The sequence below is a fragment of the Tachysurus vachellii genome, chromosome 3, assembly GCF_030014155.1.
Source record: "Tachysurus vachellii isolate PV-2020 chromosome 3, HZAU_Pvac_v1, whole genome shotgun sequence".
In the NCBI taxonomy this organism is placed as follows: domain Eukaryota; kingdom Metazoa; phylum Chordata; class Actinopteri; order Siluriformes; family Bagridae; genus Tachysurus; species Tachysurus vachellii.
This window is the reverse complement of record NC_083462.1, coordinates 7,573,862-7,593,602: the sequence shown is the minus strand read 5'-3', so window position 1 is coordinate 7,593,602 and position 19,741 is coordinate 7,573,862. Positions and strand designations below refer to the sequence as shown.

The 19,741-nt window shown below is 38.7% G+C and overlaps 3 protein-coding genes, 1 long non-coding RNA gene and 1 other non-coding gene across 9 annotated transcripts in view; 4 read left to right on the top strand and 1 right to left on the bottom strand.

Moving 5' to 3' along the window:
• The first annotated feature begins 1,320 nt into the window (after positions 1–1,320).
• Positions 1,321–2,684, top strand: LOC132842188 (uncharacterized). The gene is made up of 6 exons (XR_009647997.1): positions 1,321–1,395; positions 1,649–1,689; positions 1,876–1,923; positions 2,040–2,127; positions 2,306–2,380; positions 2,572–2,684. It is a non-coding gene; the product is annotated as an uncharacterized LOC132842188 (long non-coding RNA).
• Positions 2,173–2,235, top strand: LOC132843742 (small nucleolar RNA SNORD52). Its single transcript, XR_009648270.1, has one exon. It is a non-coding gene; the product is annotated as a small nucleolar RNA SNORD52 (small nucleolar RNA).
• A 1,984-nt stretch (positions 2,685–4,668) lies between the features above and the next one.
• c3h6orf47 (chromosome 3 C6orf47 homolog) lies at positions 4,669–8,168 on the top strand. Its single transcript, XM_060865619.1, has 2 exons — positions 4,669–6,215; positions 7,063–8,168. The coding sequence occupies exon 1, from the start codon at positions 5,290–5,292 to the stop codon at positions 6,196–6,198; it is 909 nt and encodes a 302-aa protein (XP_060721602.1). The 5' UTR covers positions 4,669–5,289; the 3' UTR covers positions 6,199–6,215; positions 7,063–8,168.
• Positions 8,169–11,513: 3,345 nt separating this feature from the next.
• Positions 11,514–14,128, bottom strand: ppp1r11 (protein phosphatase 1, regulatory (inhibitor) subunit 11). The gene is made up of 3 exons (XM_060865617.1): positions 13,987–14,128; positions 12,688–12,796; positions 11,514–12,593 (listed from the first exon to the last, which is right to left on the bottom strand). Exons 1-3 carry the CDS (start codon positions 14,062–14,064, stop codon positions 12,409–12,411), a joined length of 372 nt encoding a protein of 123 aa, XP_060721600.1. The 5' UTR covers positions 14,065–14,128; the 3' UTR covers positions 11,514–12,408.
• Positions 14,129–14,264: 136 nt separating this feature from the next.
• The window catches only part of vars2 (valyl-tRNA synthetase 2, mitochondrial), a 20,859-nt gene continuing 15,382 nt past the window's right edge, over positions 14,265–19,741 (top strand). The window contains exons 1-13 of one of the 5 annotated variants that reach the window (XM_060865614.1): positions 14,309–14,393; positions 14,711–14,774; positions 15,477–15,661; positions 15,744–15,825; positions 15,928–16,028; positions 16,146–16,267; positions 17,151–17,217; positions 17,303–17,400; positions 17,807–17,888; positions 18,373–18,492; positions 18,737–18,845; positions 18,944–19,032; positions 19,121–19,211. In XM_060865614.1, the coding sequence (XP_060721597.1) occupies positions 15,482–15,661; positions 15,744–15,825; positions 15,928–16,028; positions 16,146–16,267; positions 17,151–17,217; positions 17,303–17,400; positions 17,807–17,888; positions 18,373–18,492; positions 18,737–18,845; positions 18,944–19,032; positions 19,121–19,211 (1,141 nt within the window). In that variant the 5' untranslated portion in view covers positions 14,309–14,393; positions 14,711–14,774; positions 15,477–15,481. Of the gene's footprint in view, positions 14,394–14,418; positions 14,789–15,476; positions 15,662–15,743; positions 15,826–15,927; positions 16,029–16,145; positions 16,268–17,150; positions 17,218–17,302; positions 17,401–17,806; positions 17,889–18,372; positions 18,493–18,736; positions 18,846–18,943; positions 19,033–19,120; positions 19,212–19,741 lie in introns of those variants that run through there. The other 4 variants (XM_060865612.1, XM_060865615.1, XM_060865616.1 and 1 more) reach the window with 4 other exon arrangements.

The following is a 19,741-nucleotide window of genomic DNA, read 5'->3' as shown; positions in this document are numbered from 1 at the left end:
TGTAGAGGCAAGCTTTCAACAGACTCAATTACACATTGAAGTGCACTAGTCAGGTTGCGGAAAGCGTTCTTTTCATACCCTACATAGTGCACTTATGTAGGGAGCACTAGGGTTTTTGAAATCACGCCTGTTTTAGTCCCGTACTTCCGCTTCCTCCGTGACAAAGACGAGCGTTGCGTGGCAACCAGAACACAGAGCCATTTTCGTTTATTAACGATAAACATTGTTAATAAACAAATAGCAATTAAACAGCGTGAAAAATGCAGCTAACGTAGCTCGAACAAAGCAGATAAGGATGTTAAAAAATATATCGTGATTTAATATGCATATTAATTGTTTCGTCGGAATGCATATTTAATTACAAATTCAAGTAATACAAGAATACAGGACAATTATAACTGAATATAGCTTTAAATAAAATAATAATAATAATAATAATAATAATAATTATCTATTATAATTATCTATTATATTATATTATATCTATTATAATTATTATTATTATTATTATTATTATTATTATTATTAAAAACACTAATAATAAAATACTAATAATAATAATAATTTAGAAGAAAAAGAAGAAGAATTGTTGTTATTATTAATAATAATAATAATTCATAATAATCATCATCTTTAATAATACGTAATAATAATAATAATAATAATAATAATAATAATAATAATAATAGTTGTTATTAATGAATAATAATAATAATAATTATTATTATTATTATTATTATTAATATTATTATTATTATTATTAAAAACACTAATAATAAAATACTACTAATAATAATAATTTAGAAGAAAAAGAAGAATTGTTGTTGTTATTATTAATAATAATAATAATTTATAATAATCATCGTCTTTAATAATACGTAATAATAATAATAATAATAATAATAATAATAATAATAATAATAATAATAATAATAATAATAGCTGAAACTTTATTTCTGATAGAAAGGTTTACAAAATACTACATATTTTAGTTAGAAATCGTGAAATAGACACAACAGAAATGGTTAAGGATGGAATAACGAAATAAAATAGAGTCTGAGACACATAACAAAATAAATAATAATTGTTTGGTTCAGAGAGCAGAACTAATTTAATTTTAATTTTAATTTCCAGTAAAGTATCTTAATGGATTGTTTCACATAAAGGTTCCTAAAACATTCTCGTATATTAAAATATCCTAAAATATTCTCGTAATCTTTGAAAAAAAAACTTAAATCATTTGAACTTTGTACTAAATCAGGATTTATTATAAGAATTAATTTTACTCAGGCATTTGATTGGACAGCCCTGATACTGAGGGAGGACCCCAATAAAGTCTCGCGCACGTTTCTTTTCTCGTTCTCTTCGTCTCTGGTGCTTAGTGTACTAAAGGAGGTCAGTAGAGTAGACTTGGGTTTTTCGGTGTGTTAATCTGCATTGTTATACTGCTTTATAAATGTTTGCATGGTGTGTTATTTAACGCTTATTTGTTCACGTGCACGGTAGCGGTTAGAAAGCCATGTGCTTTTACGAAATGGCGTCCACCACGTGGCTTAATATTTAACTACATGTTATAACTGTATGAATTGTTTTGTTTTTTTTGTTTTTGTTTTTTTACAACTGATCATTTTGTTTTGTGTCAGTGTAGGTTTGCTGATATGGACCTCGGATGCAGACGTGTTGAAAATGGTTTGTAATTTACTCCAGTGTTTTGAGCTTTATTTGTATCTGAACATGTGCTGATGATTCATTAGACTAGAGTCTCTGAATGCAACATGAAGCTCTTCACAGTAAACTGAACATGTTTTGCTGTGTGATAATGAAATCAATACTTTTCCCAACAAGTCTTTTAAAAAAACGTGCTTTCTTTTTAAGGCTTTACTGATTGGTCTGAAGATGGAACCTAGATGTTTTTCTTACCTGGTAAGTTCCTTTATTTTTTTTCTTTATCATTGATGGTGTGGTCTAGTACCTACCCTGAATGTGAGTATTTTCTCATGGTCACATGTGAGTTAACTTTTTTTTTTCTTGCACTACAGTGGTTTGAAATCTACTACATGAATCATCCACTAATCTAGTCGGTTCCTAGTTACCACATGAAGTGAGCTCCTGTGAATCCTGATGGAGGTTTGTACTGTTGAATATTGTTTAATATAATAATTTTCCAGCATGTGTAATGATGATTCATTAGACTAGAGTCTCTGAGAACATGATGTCCTTTTATCACGCTGAACACATCTGCAAGTAAAAGCAAGTATTTGTTTGTTTGAGTTATTTGTAAAAATCGCATCTTATTCTTTAATAGATTGGTGTCTAGAACCTGCTGAGCTTTCACCAGGATGGACCCCTTTGCACCCGGAGTGCAAAAGCTTTTCATTCAGTATGTACTGATTTACACTCCACCCCCTCGATTTTGGCATTTTCATTGTGTTAATGATGATCTGCTTTGTTCGGTTCGACTGAAATGGAATGAAGATTACTCGCAGCGCTCTGAAACGCACATGAGTTCAGGCTAGTGCCTTATTTTGTATTGTTAAATGTTTACCACTTTTTTTTTTTGTCTGTTTTTAGGACTTGTGCATCAGTGGGGCGAGGATGAGAGACGTGCTGTTCATTTTATTCATGATTCTTTAAAAAATAATAATGCCAAGTTGGTGTTGATGCAAATAAAGCTTTAAAATGTTCCTCGGGACTCGGGTCTTTTTTTTTTTTTTTTTTTTTTTTTTTTTAAAAACTATCCCATGAAGCCATTTTGGCTTTGAGGTTTGATCTAAATTTTAGAGGTTTGTTTTCGTTGTTCACCTACAACCCCTTGTCATCTTGGTGTTGCAGGATGTTTTTCCTGCTATTACAATTGCACAAATTCTGTCCAATTAATTGCCTTTGCTGGACTTGGTATCTCCCCCTGGGGGCATGTATGACTTCCAGTTTTACCCTTTTGTTGGACTCGTATGATGTGCCACAGGTGGTTCTCATAAGAGTGTCTGCTTAATTTGTAGGCAAATTAATCTTTTTTCAGCACAGAAAAATTCTTGCCTGGAATTTTTTATTTTTTCTCCTCCAATTTAAATCATTTCCCTTTTTTCCCTGCTGTCAATATCTTGGGGCAAAAATGTTACTTAAAGACTCAAACAGATTTCCACGATTCTAAAGTGAATTTAAAATAAACTATAGTTAATATAGGACTTTTATGGGGGGGGGAGCAGGGGCGTAGATTACACTTTCTTTAAAAAGTAAATTCGTCCCCCTCACTTTTTTAGTGTAGAGTTGTGTTCACTACATGTTGAGGTTTTAATGGAGCAATGTATATAAATGCAGAGTGATTTTAAAATTCAGAGAGACAAGAAAGTTTAAGATCGTCTATACAGGACGTTCACGGCAATCAGTCACTCACTTGTCACGTCATCATCACGCGCCCACAGTACTGTAGCTCGAGTCGCACCCGCGGTCCAGCATTCGGTTACGGATGAGCTCAAAGCGGCAAAAAACGTTTCAGTCCTTTTTTTTATAAAAATTGTCAAGCAGTGTAAGTTTGCATACGGTATCCGAATTGTGTTGCACAATGTTTAGTAACTCTGCCTGTTGCTCTTGTTGAATAATTAGCGAGTTTTAATTTAAAGGATTATGAGGAAAAATATTTGCTTTGACGTTATATAAACTTTTATAACGTCTTTTGTTTTAACAAGTGTGTCATCAAAACCCTTCAAATAAGAATAAAGATCATGTTGAACTTGAGATTTTACAGCATGTTTAACTCTGCCAATTCTACATAATATCAAGTATGTGTCACTGTATGTACACGACAGAGACGAGGACGACGAATAGTGACGTTAAAGATGTCATTTTAATAATAAGGAGCAGGTAAATCACACATACATACAACGTAGTAAAGACGATAACCGACAATGAGTGAAGACAGTGGTGATGAGTATAAATAGAGTCCGGGTGAAGACGGGAAACAAACATGGTGGATGACGGGGTGCAAAGGATGATGGGTAATGTAAAAAAATGTAAATAAGGTACAAAGATGTCCTTTTAAGGGTACTGTACCAGTGGCAAGCTGTTCTATTTCTTTCTTTCTTTCTGTTTTATAATCATATATAATCATAACGCATATAAAGCATGATTAAAAATAAAACCTGTCATTTACACAAGGGTTAACTTAAAAGAAACAAAACATAACACTAGACATTTCGTCCCCCCCCCCACTTTTTAAATGATGGCTACGCCCCTGGGGGAGAGAATAGGACTGTTTAGACATCTAATGTTAAATTCGATTTTATTATCCTGTATAGCCAGTAATTGTACTGGTTCTGAAATATTTCCAAAAAAAAACACCTGTATTTATACCGTGTAAATCTCTCGATCTTATAAACTTCAAGCTGAAGTGCGAATCGTGAAGAGAAATCTGATTCTTTAGTTGAATCGTCTCATCTGGTTAATGGGTCGACTCATTCGACTCGTCAATTTCATGCCTTCAGTATCGCGTTCTTAATACAAAATAATCAAATTAAAAAAAAAAAAACCCAATACTTATGGCATGTCACTGACGCCATAGCATAGCACTGCTTAGCATGTACTTAGCATGTACGAGAAATAAACTTGCCTCATATATTCGAGTCACCTGAAAGAATCGGTTTAAAGAGCTGACTCATTGCTGAACGAACCATTCCTCATGCGCGTGAAGTTGGCAACACTGGAGCTAGTCTTTGCTAGCTAGCCTCCAGTTAGCTTGCAGCTAGCTTAACAAAACTGCTCAGAAACTGTCCCTAATGACTTATTTTTTCATAGTTATTTAGCTGACACGGTGAAAAGCGGTTTATTTAGTTAATATTTCGAATAATTTCCATAACGTTAGCTTGATAAACATCGAACTGGTGAAGACGCTAAAATAGATAGCTTTAAAAAATCAACACCGGCTCTTTAATCAATCAGTTTTTGTCCTTTATGTGTTCAGACTGAAGAATAACACGTAAGTTGTTCGGCAGCGTTTGTTTATTCGTTTTAATGAGTTGTTAACTATTAGCTAGCCGCAGTGCTGTTGTTGTTTTTGGGGCGTTTGCGTTCTAAATTAGTGTCTCTTCCTGACAACAAAGCACAGGTGTGGTAACTTCACGTTTTACTGGACTGCTGACACGTTTCCTGAAGCATTCACGTCAAAGCCGAAAGCACTACATGATGCTTATATAACTCATATAGTCATAGAGATGTTTTATGAGTTCAGGATTAATATAACTATCTTATAAGTCTATAAGCGAATAAGGTTTTAACCTAAAAACAAAAAAAGTCATGTCGGCTGTCGTAGGACAAGTTTGGTCATGGATCAATCCGGGGAACTTGTATCACCCTTGGGTTCGTAAACCCGAAAGTCCTACAGTTGAGGTTCAGGAGAAAAGCAGATGGAGTCTGGGAGGGGTAACGTCTTGGGTTTGGGGCGGGTGGAGAAAACAATGTGACCAAAAAGCCCCACCTGAGGAATTCTGGGAAGCTCAGGAGGAGATTCTCAAACCTTTAGAAGTAGAAGATGTGAAGGCAGAAAGGGTCGAGATGCCTCTTTCGCGAAGTCCTAGACAATGGTGGAAACGTTTAATCAGTCCTGCATTTTATTTATGGCCAAGTTCATCCAAGGGCAGTGGACTCAGTCAGAGGAAGAGCACCTGGAATGAAGGATTGTGGGATTCCGATGGGAAAGATGCCGATTTTTCCGATTACGGAACTCCTCCTCCGTCACCTGTGCCCCTTCCTCGAAGATCGCTGGCGTTCCGCTTCTTTGCTCGGTCGTGGGCTGGAGAAATTCTCCCAGAGCATTACGAGATCTGTTTCAATTTCATTCGCCACCTATTCGACCTGTTTGTTGTTGGCTTCCTGTGGACAGTTTCGCCTCCTGCCAAGTTAGTCCTGGATGTTCTTGGTGTCCAGGGTGCACTGAAGCTGTGGCTCCATGGCATGGCCATGTTCCTTGTGTGCTCTGTAGGAATGGCTGGCCTGCTGTGGCTGGTTCAGGAGTACCTGCCTCAGTTCGCACTGGTTTATGGCATTGTCCAGGCAGTGGTCATTTCCGTCAGCGTGCGACAGAGTGTGATATTGGGGACCGGAGAAGATGGGAAAGAAGAAGAGGACAGCGAGAAAGAAACAGAAGATACTTTGGCACAGAGTCAAAGCAGTAGCGCTGCCTGCAAGAGCATGAATGTGTCTTGAAGACAGAAAGTCTTTGGGTAGGTGCTTTGCTTCACATACATACAATAATTGTTCACTTTTATCTCAGCGTCATGATGTTTGAGTAAACAGTCATCGTTTTGAGGAAAAAAAGAAGTCAGTCTCAGTTCTGAAAACCAGCTCCTTGTTGACTTGCAGACTAATAGTTTTATTTGTCAGTTTATTTAGCGATGTTTATTGTTGTTATTATTCTGGTGGTCCTCGATGTCATAACCATAGCACACATTTCCCAACCACACCACCTGTCGCACTAGACACGTCAGCTGAGGCGTGAGCTGGAGATCCGTAGAACGATTTTTACTAGGTCGATTAATTGCCATGCAAGGATGATGGAGGAGCTATCCGATCAGGAACGTGCAGATCTAAGGAAGTTATAATTGCGCAAAAATAAAGTTTGCTTATTCATATCCAAAGAAAATATGAACTCTATCCACGTTTACAGACGATTTATCCAAAATTATACCTTGTTGACTTTTTTGTGAAGCTCATAAACAAGATGTGCTACATTAGATAATTTGTTGTAAACAGATAATAATCATATAATTATCATTTCAATTACTGTGTTAATGCACTTAATGACCTAACTAGCTTTCCTACTTATACTGCTTTACTAGGACAATTTAGTTTTTTCAGCAACCAAGGCAGCACTTCAGAGATTTAACACTTCATGAGCTGTGAACATCATTCACAGTATTTCTGTGAACACTAAAGCTGTAACGCTTTTTCCCGTGTAACGCACGGGTCCACCCCGAACAATTAACAGCTCACACTGTTGAACTGTCTTTATTTATATTTTGTCCTGTAGCTCGGTTTATAAAGGCTAACGTGTGTCTTTTTTTTTTACAGGCTGTGAGGAGACATTACAAACTGACCACTTGAGCACAAAGTCGGTACACGTGCCAAATGACGTTGATTAAGTCTTTATGAAGATATTACAATCAGCGTTCCTAATTTTTCTTCAATTTATTCACACGTCGACTGGAGAAAAGCTTGAACGTAAAGGAGCGTCGTATCCTTTTACAGACAAAAGTGCGCATCTGAGCAGAAGTGTGCATCTTTCATCAGCATTTTGGAAAGTTGCCAGCGAGATTCTTTTTTAGTACAAAACGCAGAGAAACGATATTCTGTGTGATTTTTATGTGTACTTACACACCACATCTATCATCACAAAGGCTTTAGACATTATTACGTCACTCATTCCCAAGAAAGCGGACTTACTTTTGACTCCGTGGTACACACTTGCCGGGACCTGGTTGCATTATTGCTATATGTTTTCACAAACATTTCTATTATTATATATGACTTATTTAACATCTGTGTGTTAGCGGGGTTTGTGTATTCGTCTCAGAGTTCAGCGTTTTGTGTTCCATTCATATTCAGATGTTTTGAATATTTACTACAAATGTTTTTCATTGTACAACATATCAGAAACCTGTGCCTCAGTACGACCCGTTAGGGTTTGTGTATTATAAATGTTACACACTAACACATCTTTACATTATTTTAGATGTCTGTTTCCTTGCACCTCTTGATGTCTGTTTTTCTTTTCTATGACTAGAGTAGTTCAGAGCATGATCAGTGGTAAGATGTTTTAATAAAAACCTTTCAGCAAGAATATCTTTACTGAGAAATATTTGCAACATGTTCTGTTCATGTCAACAACTAGTTAATGCACTTTAAGGTTTTTTTTTTTCTTTCTTTTTTGGTGAGTTTTATGCATTTGCACTGCTCATTAAAGTGCAGGATCACTGTACGAGTCAGATGAGAAGAAATCTGCTGTGTAAACTAGGAACAATCGCTACGCCCTTTCTGAGAAAGGGAACATGAATAGATAAATACGTGTAATGTACATGAGATCTTTCGAAGTTCTTAAATGATCACTGATCAGCACATTAAGCCTGAAATATTTGCTGAAATAAATCTTTGTTGTTGTTTTCTCAAGTATACATGAATAGCTTTTGTCATTATTTCATCATCATTCCTTAAACATTGTATGCAGTTCTCAGTTTTGCTTTTGTTTGATCTAGCTGTAATTCTAATAAAATTCATTCATTTTCTACCGCTTACCCGAACTACCTCGGGTCACGGGGAGCCTGTGCCTATCTCAGGCGTCATCGGGCATCAAGGCAGGATACACCCTGGACGGAGTGCCAACCCATCACAGGGCACACACACTCTCATACACTCTCATTCACTCACACAATCACACACTATGGACAATTTTCCAGAGATGCCAATCAACCTACCATGCATGTCTTTGGACCGGGGGAGGAAACCAGAGTACCCGGAGGAAACCCCCGAGGCACGGGGAGAACATGCAAACTCCACACACACAAGGCGGAGGTGGGAATCAAACCCCCAACCATGGAGGTGTGAGGCGAACGTGCTAACCACTAAGTCACCGTGCCCCCCTCCTAATTAATTTTATATTATTATTATTATTATTATTATTTCTATTGCCAATGTAAACCTGCACACTGAACATCTTTTTTATCTGAAACTGAAATGTAGGAGAAAAACCGCATGTGATTTCTTAGTTTACTTCAATCCCCAGTCTCCGGGTCCATGTTAGCCCGACTTTATAGGGTTTTCACAGATACGTGGTTCACCAGTTCTGTCTGTAAGGCTCGCGGTGTTGGTTTGCGTCTACAACAAGACAGAAAGGTGTAAGACTTTTGTGCTTGTTTCTAATTACTGCTTATCATGAGTGGTATTTGTGACTGTTAGATGCAGGATATTTTATTTACCACTGAAATTCACGACTGTTTTCATTGTCGGAGCGTAGATTCCCCCTAATGTTTATTATCACCGTAAATTTCAACCATGCAAATCTCACATTGGTGCTCTTTAAATTACATCATGTGGACTTTGCAATGATAGAGCCCACACCTCTGCTACACATCTCTGTAATGTTAATTCCAGCATACAGACCAGTCGAAACCGGTGAAAACCTGATGAAAACCTGGCCAGCAGAAGCCACCTCTGCTATTCAGAACAGTTTTAAGAGTACTGACTGGCAGATTTTCAAGGAGGCTGCAATCAACGGTGATTCCATTAACCTGGAGGAGTATAAGGCATCAGTGACCAGCTACGTCGGCAAGTGCGTTGATGTCGAGACCGTCTCCAAGACCATCGCCACACGCTCCAACCAGAAGAGCTCTGAGCTCTAAACAATCCACAAGAGAGCCTTAAGAATAGCAATTGCCAAACTGCCCCAGAGGCATAGCATGCACACGTCCAGAGAACCCAAGGCTGATGTGAGGAGAACTCTATACAGAGTTAACCCATGGAAGGCTGCTTTACCAGACAAAATTCCTAGTAGAGTGCTCACGGATTGTGCAGAACAGCTACTAGATGTCTTCACGGACATCTTCAACACTTCCCTTAGGAGCTCCGTTCCAACATGCCTTTAAACCGCTACCATCGTCCCCGTGACGAAAAAGTCGACAGTATACTGCCTCAATGAGTGTTGTGCCATTGCACACACACACCCTTCATAATATTGACCATAGGAGGCTCGTCACGAGAAACAGAACGCTCCTCGGACAATGCTGATGCCTCGATCCTCCACCTGGCCCTCACACACCTGAACAATAAGGACACATGCGTATGAGACTTCAGTTCAGAATTCAACACAATCATTCCTCAGCACCTGATCGAAAAGCTGAGTCTGTTGGACCTGAACGCCTCCCTCTGCATCCGGATCCTGGACTTCCTGACTGAGAGACCTCAGTCCGTCCGGACCGGAAACAGCATCTCCAGCACCACACCACAGAGCACTGCAGCCCCTCAGGGCTGTGTGCTCAGTCCACTGCTGTTCAATGTAAAGCAATGCACAGCATGAACCACATCAACCTTAGTTGGTCTCATCAGCAAGAATGACGAGTCAGCATACAGAGGACAGGTGCAACATCTAACTGCCTGGTCTCTGATCGTCGATAAAACTCTAGAGATGGATGTTGACTCTCTCTGTTGAACATCGACCGGTGCTTCATGAAAATCGTCATACTTGATGTTCACCTGGTGGAGAACTTCACCTGGTCACGCAACACCAGCCCCATCAGCAAGAGTCTCAAATTCTTAGAAAGACTGAGGAAAGAGCAACCTGAGAAAGCTGCATCAGCCGTCTGGTTCGGGAATTGCACATTGTCTCGGAGCATAATTGTGAACCAAAGACTTTTTCATCAGTTTCTTACTGAACATGCTGACAACAACCATATTAAACAACCAGCCGTGACTCTTTACCGTGTGGACTGGATATCTATTACAAAGCAGAAGCTGTATAGAACTCCAGCACAAGCTTTTCACAAGATCTCGTCATGTTATTCAGTGGTACGCTGAAGATGGCAGGATGTGAAATGTTTTGCTTTACACATTCATGAAGGTCTAGTTATGAATCTCCATACCAAAAAAAAAAGTAATAAAGTGTTTTGTTCATCCCCGGAGTCTCCACTATCACTTTGGTTTTATTCATCACACGTGTTTGAGTAAGGATTATGACGTTACCACGATGTATTTGGGTTAAAACAGAGGGAGAAAAAAAATGTTGCTCTCTAGTTGTTAGCTGCAGGAAAGCATTTACGTATTTTAATAATTAATAAAGCAAAAGCTACGTCGTGTTTCTTTAAACATTCATCAGTCTGTTCGCCGTTAAAGATTTGACAAGCAACATGTCTGTATGGCCATTTAAAGCAAATACTGCTATATATTTTTTAATTATATTAATGTATAAATTCATAGAAATTCACAACTCTCCACGCTGCGAGCGGCCAATTTGACTTAACGTCGCTTCCTAAATTCAGGGTTGACGAGATCGTCCCGAGTTCCCAAGCATTAATTATGAGTATTATTTAGTTTTTCTCAGTCAGAAGTAAGAAATTACAAATTACAACCTTCCATCGTAGTCCAGCACAATGCGATGATGTGATCTTAAAGAAAATTGTGTAATTGGCAAACACCGGTTGCCATGGTTACTACGTTGCAAAGTACTACACTAACGTGTAGCTTTAGTAATTAATCTAGTTGCGATTTATCACACACACACACACACACACACACACACACACACACATATATATATATATATATATATATATATATACTGTTTAGTACAAATTTCTACTTCTTTATTAAGGAATTTAAATAAATTTGGAAAATACTTCAATATGTGTAACTCAATTCTTTGTATTATTAACGTTTTATTATATGTGTTATAACTGCTTTACTTGGCCATGTCTTTCTGGACTCGAGTTTGGATGTCCTTTCTGTCCCACACACAAATTCAGAATTCAGGAGTCTTGTATGTACCAAACACTTTTTCATCAGTTTATTACTGCACATGCTGACATCACTGGGATTTTACACTAGGTCTCGTGTGGTACTGTTATGAACATTATGCTCCTTTTAAACCTTTCAAACACAGATGCAGCTGATACTTAAGTCGGTTGAGGCGATACTAAATGTAATTTCAGCGCCATCGCGAAGCTTCCTGCCGTTAGTGTGTACATGCACGATGCCTTTATTAGCTTTACTCGTCTGATTGTCAGAAAAGAATCAGTAGTGTCACTGGGAAACGTGGTGACATGAAGAAAAACGATTCATGGTGTTTATGGAAATGAGTGAAAATGTTGTGTTTCTAAGCCCAAAAAATGCTTTCATCTGCATTTAATCCAGCTGTAATCATCAACAATCATCATCAACCACTCGATTAGCAGAGCACCTTCGACTCGTTAAAACTCAAGTCTTTTGGAATGGATCCTGCTTTTTTAAATCAGCTAAAATATCTTTTTTTTTTTTTTTTAAAGATTTACCATAATCACTAGCTTGAGCTTCACCGATTCAAGGCATCTTTAACTTGCATTAAAATAAGAATGAGAAAAAGCTGATCTTAACGTTGCAGACAAATAAATAGAAACACTTTACAAAAAAAGAATTTAAAACTATGTACAACCATTAAAAAAAAACAAAAAACACAGCATTCAAATGATCTCACAAATCACAATGACAGCCGAAAAAAAAGTAGATCAAGTATAAATCAACACACATGAACTAAAAGCTCTCACTCTGAATCGAATGGCAATTTGAAACACAGCAACGCAGTAACTTTATTTCGACGCGAGTAGCTGGATGTAAAATTATGAACATGTCCGCTTCGCATTTTTCTTTTTTGACACCAGGTCGGTGCTCTCCTGATTAGTGAGGGTTTGTTCCGCCGGATTTAGGGGGCGTAGTGGTGCCACCACCCCCTCCGCCTCTCTGTCCTTGTCCTCTCCCGTGGCCGAGGATGCAGTGCGCGCTTCCGCATCCTTCCTCGTCCTCTCCTTCGCTCTCTGTGGAGGACTCGCCGAACTGTCGAGGCTTCTCGTAAACACAACAACCTACGGACATAACGAAACAGAACGGATTTCGTTAAATCTTTTAGAGACATTTTTAGAGTTGTAATCAAACGATGAAAACCTGACATGTACTCACACTTCGAGGACCTACGACCCATGTGTTCGTTATCCACAGTGTCACTGGACCACTCCACCTTTTTGTCGGTCTTCCTCTTCCGAAGCTTGATGGTCAAGCTTCTTCCCTCCTATGGAATGGGGAAAATGCAATGTGAGCTTTTCTTCACGTAACCATTTAATCAACATGGCTGTTAAGTCCTTGATTCAGTGTTGAATGAATCCAGTGATTCAGTTCTCAGAAATACTTATATTGTTGGTTTTAATAAGTTAACTGCTATAGTACCAACAGGATTGTGGATGGCAGACAGGGCGTGTAATCAGAGCTTCAGATTAAACAATGAAACCAAAGCATGTGGAGATTTTTCTATAAGGAGTCTCTAGTGTGTGTTCTGTAACAGTTGTAACAGAAATACGATCATTTACATAAACAGCAACTCGCATCAACAAAGTGACAGGAAATCATTTGTTTTCTTGCAAAATAAGATGCGACTTTGATGGCACACGTGACAGCGAGCTCTGGTGACTAGTTGTGGGCGTGTCCACATCAGCAACGTAACCAAGCTGAACTTTATGCAAACAAGAAGAGACTCATTGAGGTGACTTCCAATGCAATTGAAGTCAGTAGTGCACACACTGCTTCTCCTTCATCTTCATCTTATGACATGAAGCAGATATTCGCTGCTGAATTTTACTCACAAACACCAAATCTCCCTCCATAATGATTCATTTCAGCAGCAATAAAATCACAGCATTATTACTATGGTTATTAGCGTGAGAACCAGTAGTAGGAATACAGATGGGTGACTTAGTAAAGCAAATTAAATCAAGCCTTACAGAGAGAAAACAAATGGATGTGTGACAGTAAAAAAAAAAAAAAAAAAAAAAAAGGTGCTTTAAAAGATGTCGAGGTGCTAAAGGAATAAAACACTTTGGATCTTAACAACGCAAACTCCACTTTATCTCATGAATTATTGAATAAAACTGGATGATTTCATGTTGTGTCATGATCACAGTGATAAAACAAGGAATGGAAGGAAATAAATATATAAATAACTAAAACCCTGAGGATTCTGAGGTCCATAATGGGGACAACAGTTTTCATCGAATCACTCGAGCATCTCTGTTTATTTGTGATCACGTAATATTCTGTTTTAAGGAAATATTAAGGTTTTACACCTTATTAGCATTAGCACGGAGTTAGCATTAGCATAGCTCATTAGCCTGATTCATAATCGACCTCGAAGAGGTTTATATATTTGAAGGATAAACGATAAAGTGGTGGATGATGTGGATAATAAGTGTGAATGATGCTCGTCACCTGCTGGGGCGGCGGCGGTGTTCCAGTCTGCACCGTCTCTGTGATGGTCTCACTGGGCGGCCCTGCTAGCTCCGCCATAGCAACGTTAGCACGCTAAGCTAACTCACTCCACGTCCTATATTTCCTGTGAGTCTAACGAGCCTTGTTTTGTCAGAACAACGCACTGAAGTCAACAACAACTCCGTGATATTCTGCAGCAAAAGAAATAATGAATAAAAAAACAACCAAACGGTCCTTTAGGACTGCGTCATAGCAGCTAATCGGTGTTGGAGATGAATCTGCACTCTGAGGGCAGCATCGGGGGAAATAATTCACCGACGGACCACTTCCGGAATCCCTGACTTCCTGGTTTGTCCTGCGCTGCGTCTTAATTCGTATATATAATTCGTCGGAAATAGTTTCTAAGGGTAAAATTGTTGTGTCAAAAATATGTTCGTAGTACGAATACATTTCGGAGACTCGTTTTAACGTACTGCGATTTGGGATACACTGATTCTGCTGCTAAATATGACCTATAGTAGTCGAGTCGGAACGCAGTATGTGTTCACTTATATTGTGCTCGACGAGGAACAAAATACAGAGCTCTCTCTTTAACCCTTAATGAACTAAACGAGCATCACATTTTAAATTATTGTTATATGCTCAAGTGCAAGATTTGCGCTTTAGGACATTACAGGTGAATTTCTCTGCGATGCAAAAGAATCTTTAAGTTTATATCAGACAGGTGATGAAGTGGAAGAAGAAGCAGTGATAGATTCCAACATGGCTGCGCCCTTAGAGTAACATCACAAGTAACATCAAGGTGTTTTATAGTAATGTTTTACATGTGACTTTTGGAAAATGTGAGCTTTACTGTAAAAAAACAGCAAAAGTATATTTTTTATTAAAAATTGTAGCTTAAATCTTAAAAGATTTTATCTAAACTTATTCGAGTGACATTATTACCTGCCATTAGTTATTTACTTAAGAATTCTGTTTATTTATTGATTGATTGATTGATTGATTGATGGATTGATGCCAGAATTTAAAGTCTGATTTAAAGGCTAATATTTGTTTGTTACTTGCTCTGTGAAAATGACCTACTGAATCTCAAAAATATAGTTTTGTCCTGTCCTTCACAGGGCAACACACAAATATACACAGGCATATACACAGGCACACACACATACTCACACTCACACAGGCAAACACACTCGGAGAGAGACAATGCTGCCTGTTGTGCCAACATAGCAGCCGAGATAAACTACCCCCAGACTGCGACTTTAACCTTGGCTGCGTAGAAAAAAAATAAATGTAATGAAATATTAGAACTGTCACCTTGACAGGCTTTTGTATGTGTGTGTTTCTGTTTCTCCTTTTAATGTTATCCTGTTGTCAATACAGTCCCTATTTTATTAGATCTATATTATATTGTTTGATGTAAAAGTTTGATAGGTAATATATTGTAACAAGTCCAGCTGATGTTTGTTTCTTTCCCTCTCTGTACCTGTAGGTCATGTGGAGGCCCACATGGTGCAGATGTTTCAGACCCAGGTCTGCAGTGTGGTGTACAACGTGGAGACGCAGGCTGTGTTTTCCCCCTTCCTCCTCCTCCTCCTCCTCATCTTCGTCTCTTAGGTCTCAGTCAGAAAAGGCCAAACGGAAACGAAAGCGAGAGACGTCCATACTCAGCAGCGTGGGTTACTCAGAATGTTAGATGTTGAATTTGTGCCATTTGAACAAGAATATGTTTATTTATTGTTGTCTGAACTTTGTAGGATGTTGAGAATGTTGGAATGAAATGGGCAGAAAAAGAAAAGATAATATACTCTGCAGAATCCTTGCCTGGAGAGAAGAAAGGTACAGCCTGGAGTTATAATCTAGTGTTCGCATCAGACTAATAGAAGTTTTAGGATCAACTGCTTAAAGATTTTTTGTCTTGTCTTTCTGGTTCTCCCTCAGATACCACTTTGCCCCTCCCGCAGTCTTACAGCCCAGAATATGTGGAGTCTTGCTGGTATCAGTGGTGGGAGCAGCAGGGATTCTTTGACCCTAAGAAACATGTACACGCTTATGCTGAATAATATCAGGCTCATCAGCCATCAAGCCAAAATCCTTTGCTGAATATCTGGACATGAGATATATTCAAATATTTTTCTTCTTCTCTTTATGTTACCTAGAGCGAGATGCCACAAGCTGTGGATAAATATTTCTCTCTCTGTATACCGCCGCCGAACGTGACGGGCACGCTGCACCTCGGCCACGCCCTCACTGTGGCGATCGAGGACGCATTGGCTCGTTGGTCAGTACTGGGTTATGTTTGTCTAGTTGTATTTCTAGCACAGATGTTTGCCTCCATTTGTCATTTTAATTTAACAAGATACAAGATTCAAAATTCAGGTTTTATTGATCACGTACACGCTTGTATACAACTTGAATGAAGATAAAGAGAGCGGTTTTGTCGTGTCCGTGTTCAGTATTCTACGTCTTTATCCTCTCTCACTCCACAGTGGTGTTAATATGAAGCTCATATCAAAGTAGACCCTCAGGATTTTAGGAATTTCTAATGTCTCAGAAGTATTTCTTGTTTTTAATCTAGAATACTGGGAGTAATATATTCATAGAAAAGTTCCATTAAAATCAAAACAGTTTATTTCACGTAAATGTTTCTGTCAAAATCAAAATAAACTGTGATATCAAACCCATTTCTTCTCTCAGTGATGCCCCAAGTGTTTGTTCATAAACATCTAAAATGTTGAAGGTGTTTATCTTCAACCACTAAAATTCAGTGTAAGATTATCAACAGAGGGAAAAACACACGTCTCACACTGAAACACTACAGAGTCCTGACTCAGTTTAGATCAGACAGTTTAAACTGATTGAAAATGTCCCATAATTTGATTGCATTCATCTACTGATAGAGAAAACAAAAATACAAGCTTGTCAATTTACCAAGAAACTAGAAAGCTCAAAATCCATCATGTTGAAGACTTTCCCGTGACAGAGGGATGTCCCTGACAAGTACCTCTGAATGTCTTGTTGCTATGGAAACAGCAATACGTTACCATAACACTAGCACATGACTATAAAACCTTTCATCACAGCCGTGTTGCTTTGTGACTAATTGAATATATATATAAATATTCGATAAAACGGTTTGATGTAATGACCTCATGCTTGTTCAGGCGGCGAATGCACGGCTACAGAGTGTTGTGGGTGCCGGGATGTGACCACGCTGGCATCGCGACGCAGGTATCCTCCTTCTGTCCTGTCTCCTGTATATGATGTTGCAGTGTCGAGGTTGATTAACTAACGGTTTTTGCTTTGTCTGTGTTAGACTGTGGTTGAGAGGAGACTGTTACAGGAGCACGGAAAGCGCCGACAGGACTACAGCAGAGAGGAATTCCTGCAGGAGGTGTGGAGATGGAAAAACCAGTAAGTTATATTCAGGGGCGGTTCTAGAGGCGGGGCCACAGGGGCCCTGGCCCCTGCTGAAATCTGATTGGCCCCTGATTGGCCCTGTTCCATCAATTGTCGACGAGAAGAGCAACCGGAGAATTTTTCACAGCGATCACAGGTGCAATTCCACCCCCAAACAATTGGCGGCACTCGAGCGTTTGAAAAAGGAATAACTGCCGAAATGTATTTGCACCGTACTGAATAAATTATTTTGTGTGCTTGAATGTACCCTGTACTTGGCCCCTGAATGTAACATGTGGCCCCTTAATGGCCCCTGTTACAGAAATATCCTAGAACCGCCACTGGTTATATTCGTACTTGGATTAAACGTTTACACACCAAACTCTGGTATGATTGAATTTCTGGATTTTTTTTTTTCCAGGAAAGGAGACGAGATTTATCGACAGTTAAAGAAACTCGGAGCTTCACTGGACTGGAGTAGAGCGTGTTTCACCATGGACACGGTAAAACACGACACTTATTCCTTTCAGCTGGTATTTAAGTTTGCTGGAATCTGATTGGTCAGGAGGTGTCGATTCGTTTTAGAGTAGTTCCGACTGCGGTCAAATTATAGGTTCACGAAGGATCGATGCCCATGTTTTAATATGCTATAGTTTCTATAGCAACAAGGGAATCATTCACAGGGACTCGTATGGTGAAGTCTGTTATGCTTTATTCTTTACATATAAACTATTAATTAATTAGAACGTTTGTAAAAAACTTACATTTTTCCATCAATGTTCAAACAGAATGCAGCTTTATGAATGATTGAGTTTATTTTATCTGATTCTTTTAATTGAGGAACAGGATTTTTAGATGATTTGTTTCTCAAGGCCAGAAGCTGTTCTATGGAACTTTTGTAAGATTTGGATCACGTTAACGTTAAACGGCTTTACCATTTGTCTATAGTCTGTGATTTTTTAGTCATTTTTCATCTCTTTCCTGCAGAGTTTCAGTGATGCCGTGACTGAGGCTTTCGTGAGGATGTGTGATTCAGGGCTGATCTATCGCTCTGAAAGCCTGGTCAACTGGAGCTGTGCTCTGGAGTCGGCCATCTCCGATATCGAGGTACGGAAAAGATCCAGTGTCGTGTTTACAGCATATTCATAGACTTTATCGAGAGAGAGAGCAGTTCTCTAATTATTCAAAAGAAATAATAATAATATAATATTTGGGGTGAGAGAGAAAATCTGTAAAGTGCTGTAAATAAAAAATACCGTTCTTCAAACACCCGGATCCTCAGTGTACTAGTGAGGCACGTTGTTTTAAAGCTCAATCCTGATGAAATGTGGAATGAGGTCTCTGTGTGTAGGTCGAGTCGAAGCAGCTATCAGGCCGGACTCTTTTGTCAGTTCCTGGATACCAGCGTAAAGTCGAATTTGGGACCATGGTCACGTTCGCCTACCCGATAGAGGGACAGCGTGAGCATTTTTAAATTCTATTAAGAACCCTTTTTTTTTTTTTAAATTTCTGATTCATTTTGCTTTTCATGGGTTTCTTGCACTTGTGTGTTTGTTAGAAGGAGAGGTTGCTGTATCGACCACTCGTCCCGAGACCATGCTGGGGGACGTGGCCATCGCTGTACATCCTGATGACCCTCGGTACCAGGTACACACACACACACACACACACACAGAAGTATACACAGTGCTCATACAGTGATTATTAAATGTATTGGGCATGTTTTATCTACTAGGCTCTCCATGGAAAACAGTGCAGGCACCCGTTCACAAACAGGCTGTTACCTATAATCACAGACACCATGGTGGACATGGAATTGGGAACAGGTAGGTGGTTGTTATAATATGCTGAGCTTTTCAATGTGCTGATTACAACACAGTATAATATCTAGTATAGTATAGGGCTGGGCGATAAAATGATAACGATATGTATCGCGATAGACACGTGATCGATATCAATACAAAATGTGTTCGATAAAACGTCGGATATTTTTTATTCTTCGTCGGAAGAAAACAGAGGTCTCGTGCTGGTCTGCTAGATTCCTCTTCAGTAACCGGCGACTGATGAGCAGAAAATGAGCCGCAGCGAGCGAGGAAATTGTAAATAAAAGAGGAAAATTCAGCTCACCAGTATGGCATTTTTTTGGATATTATAAGTCTGACCGTAGTCACACAAATGTCGTCTGCAAATTATGCAAGACCGTTTCTCTATGTTTATATTTAACTCTTTGCACTATTTTATTACACTTTATTAAGCATTTCTTACATTTTCATTCATTTTGCACCTTAAATGTTAAGAGATAATTGTTAAGTGTTCATTGTGACTTTAGACTTATGTTTACATTGTAATTATATGA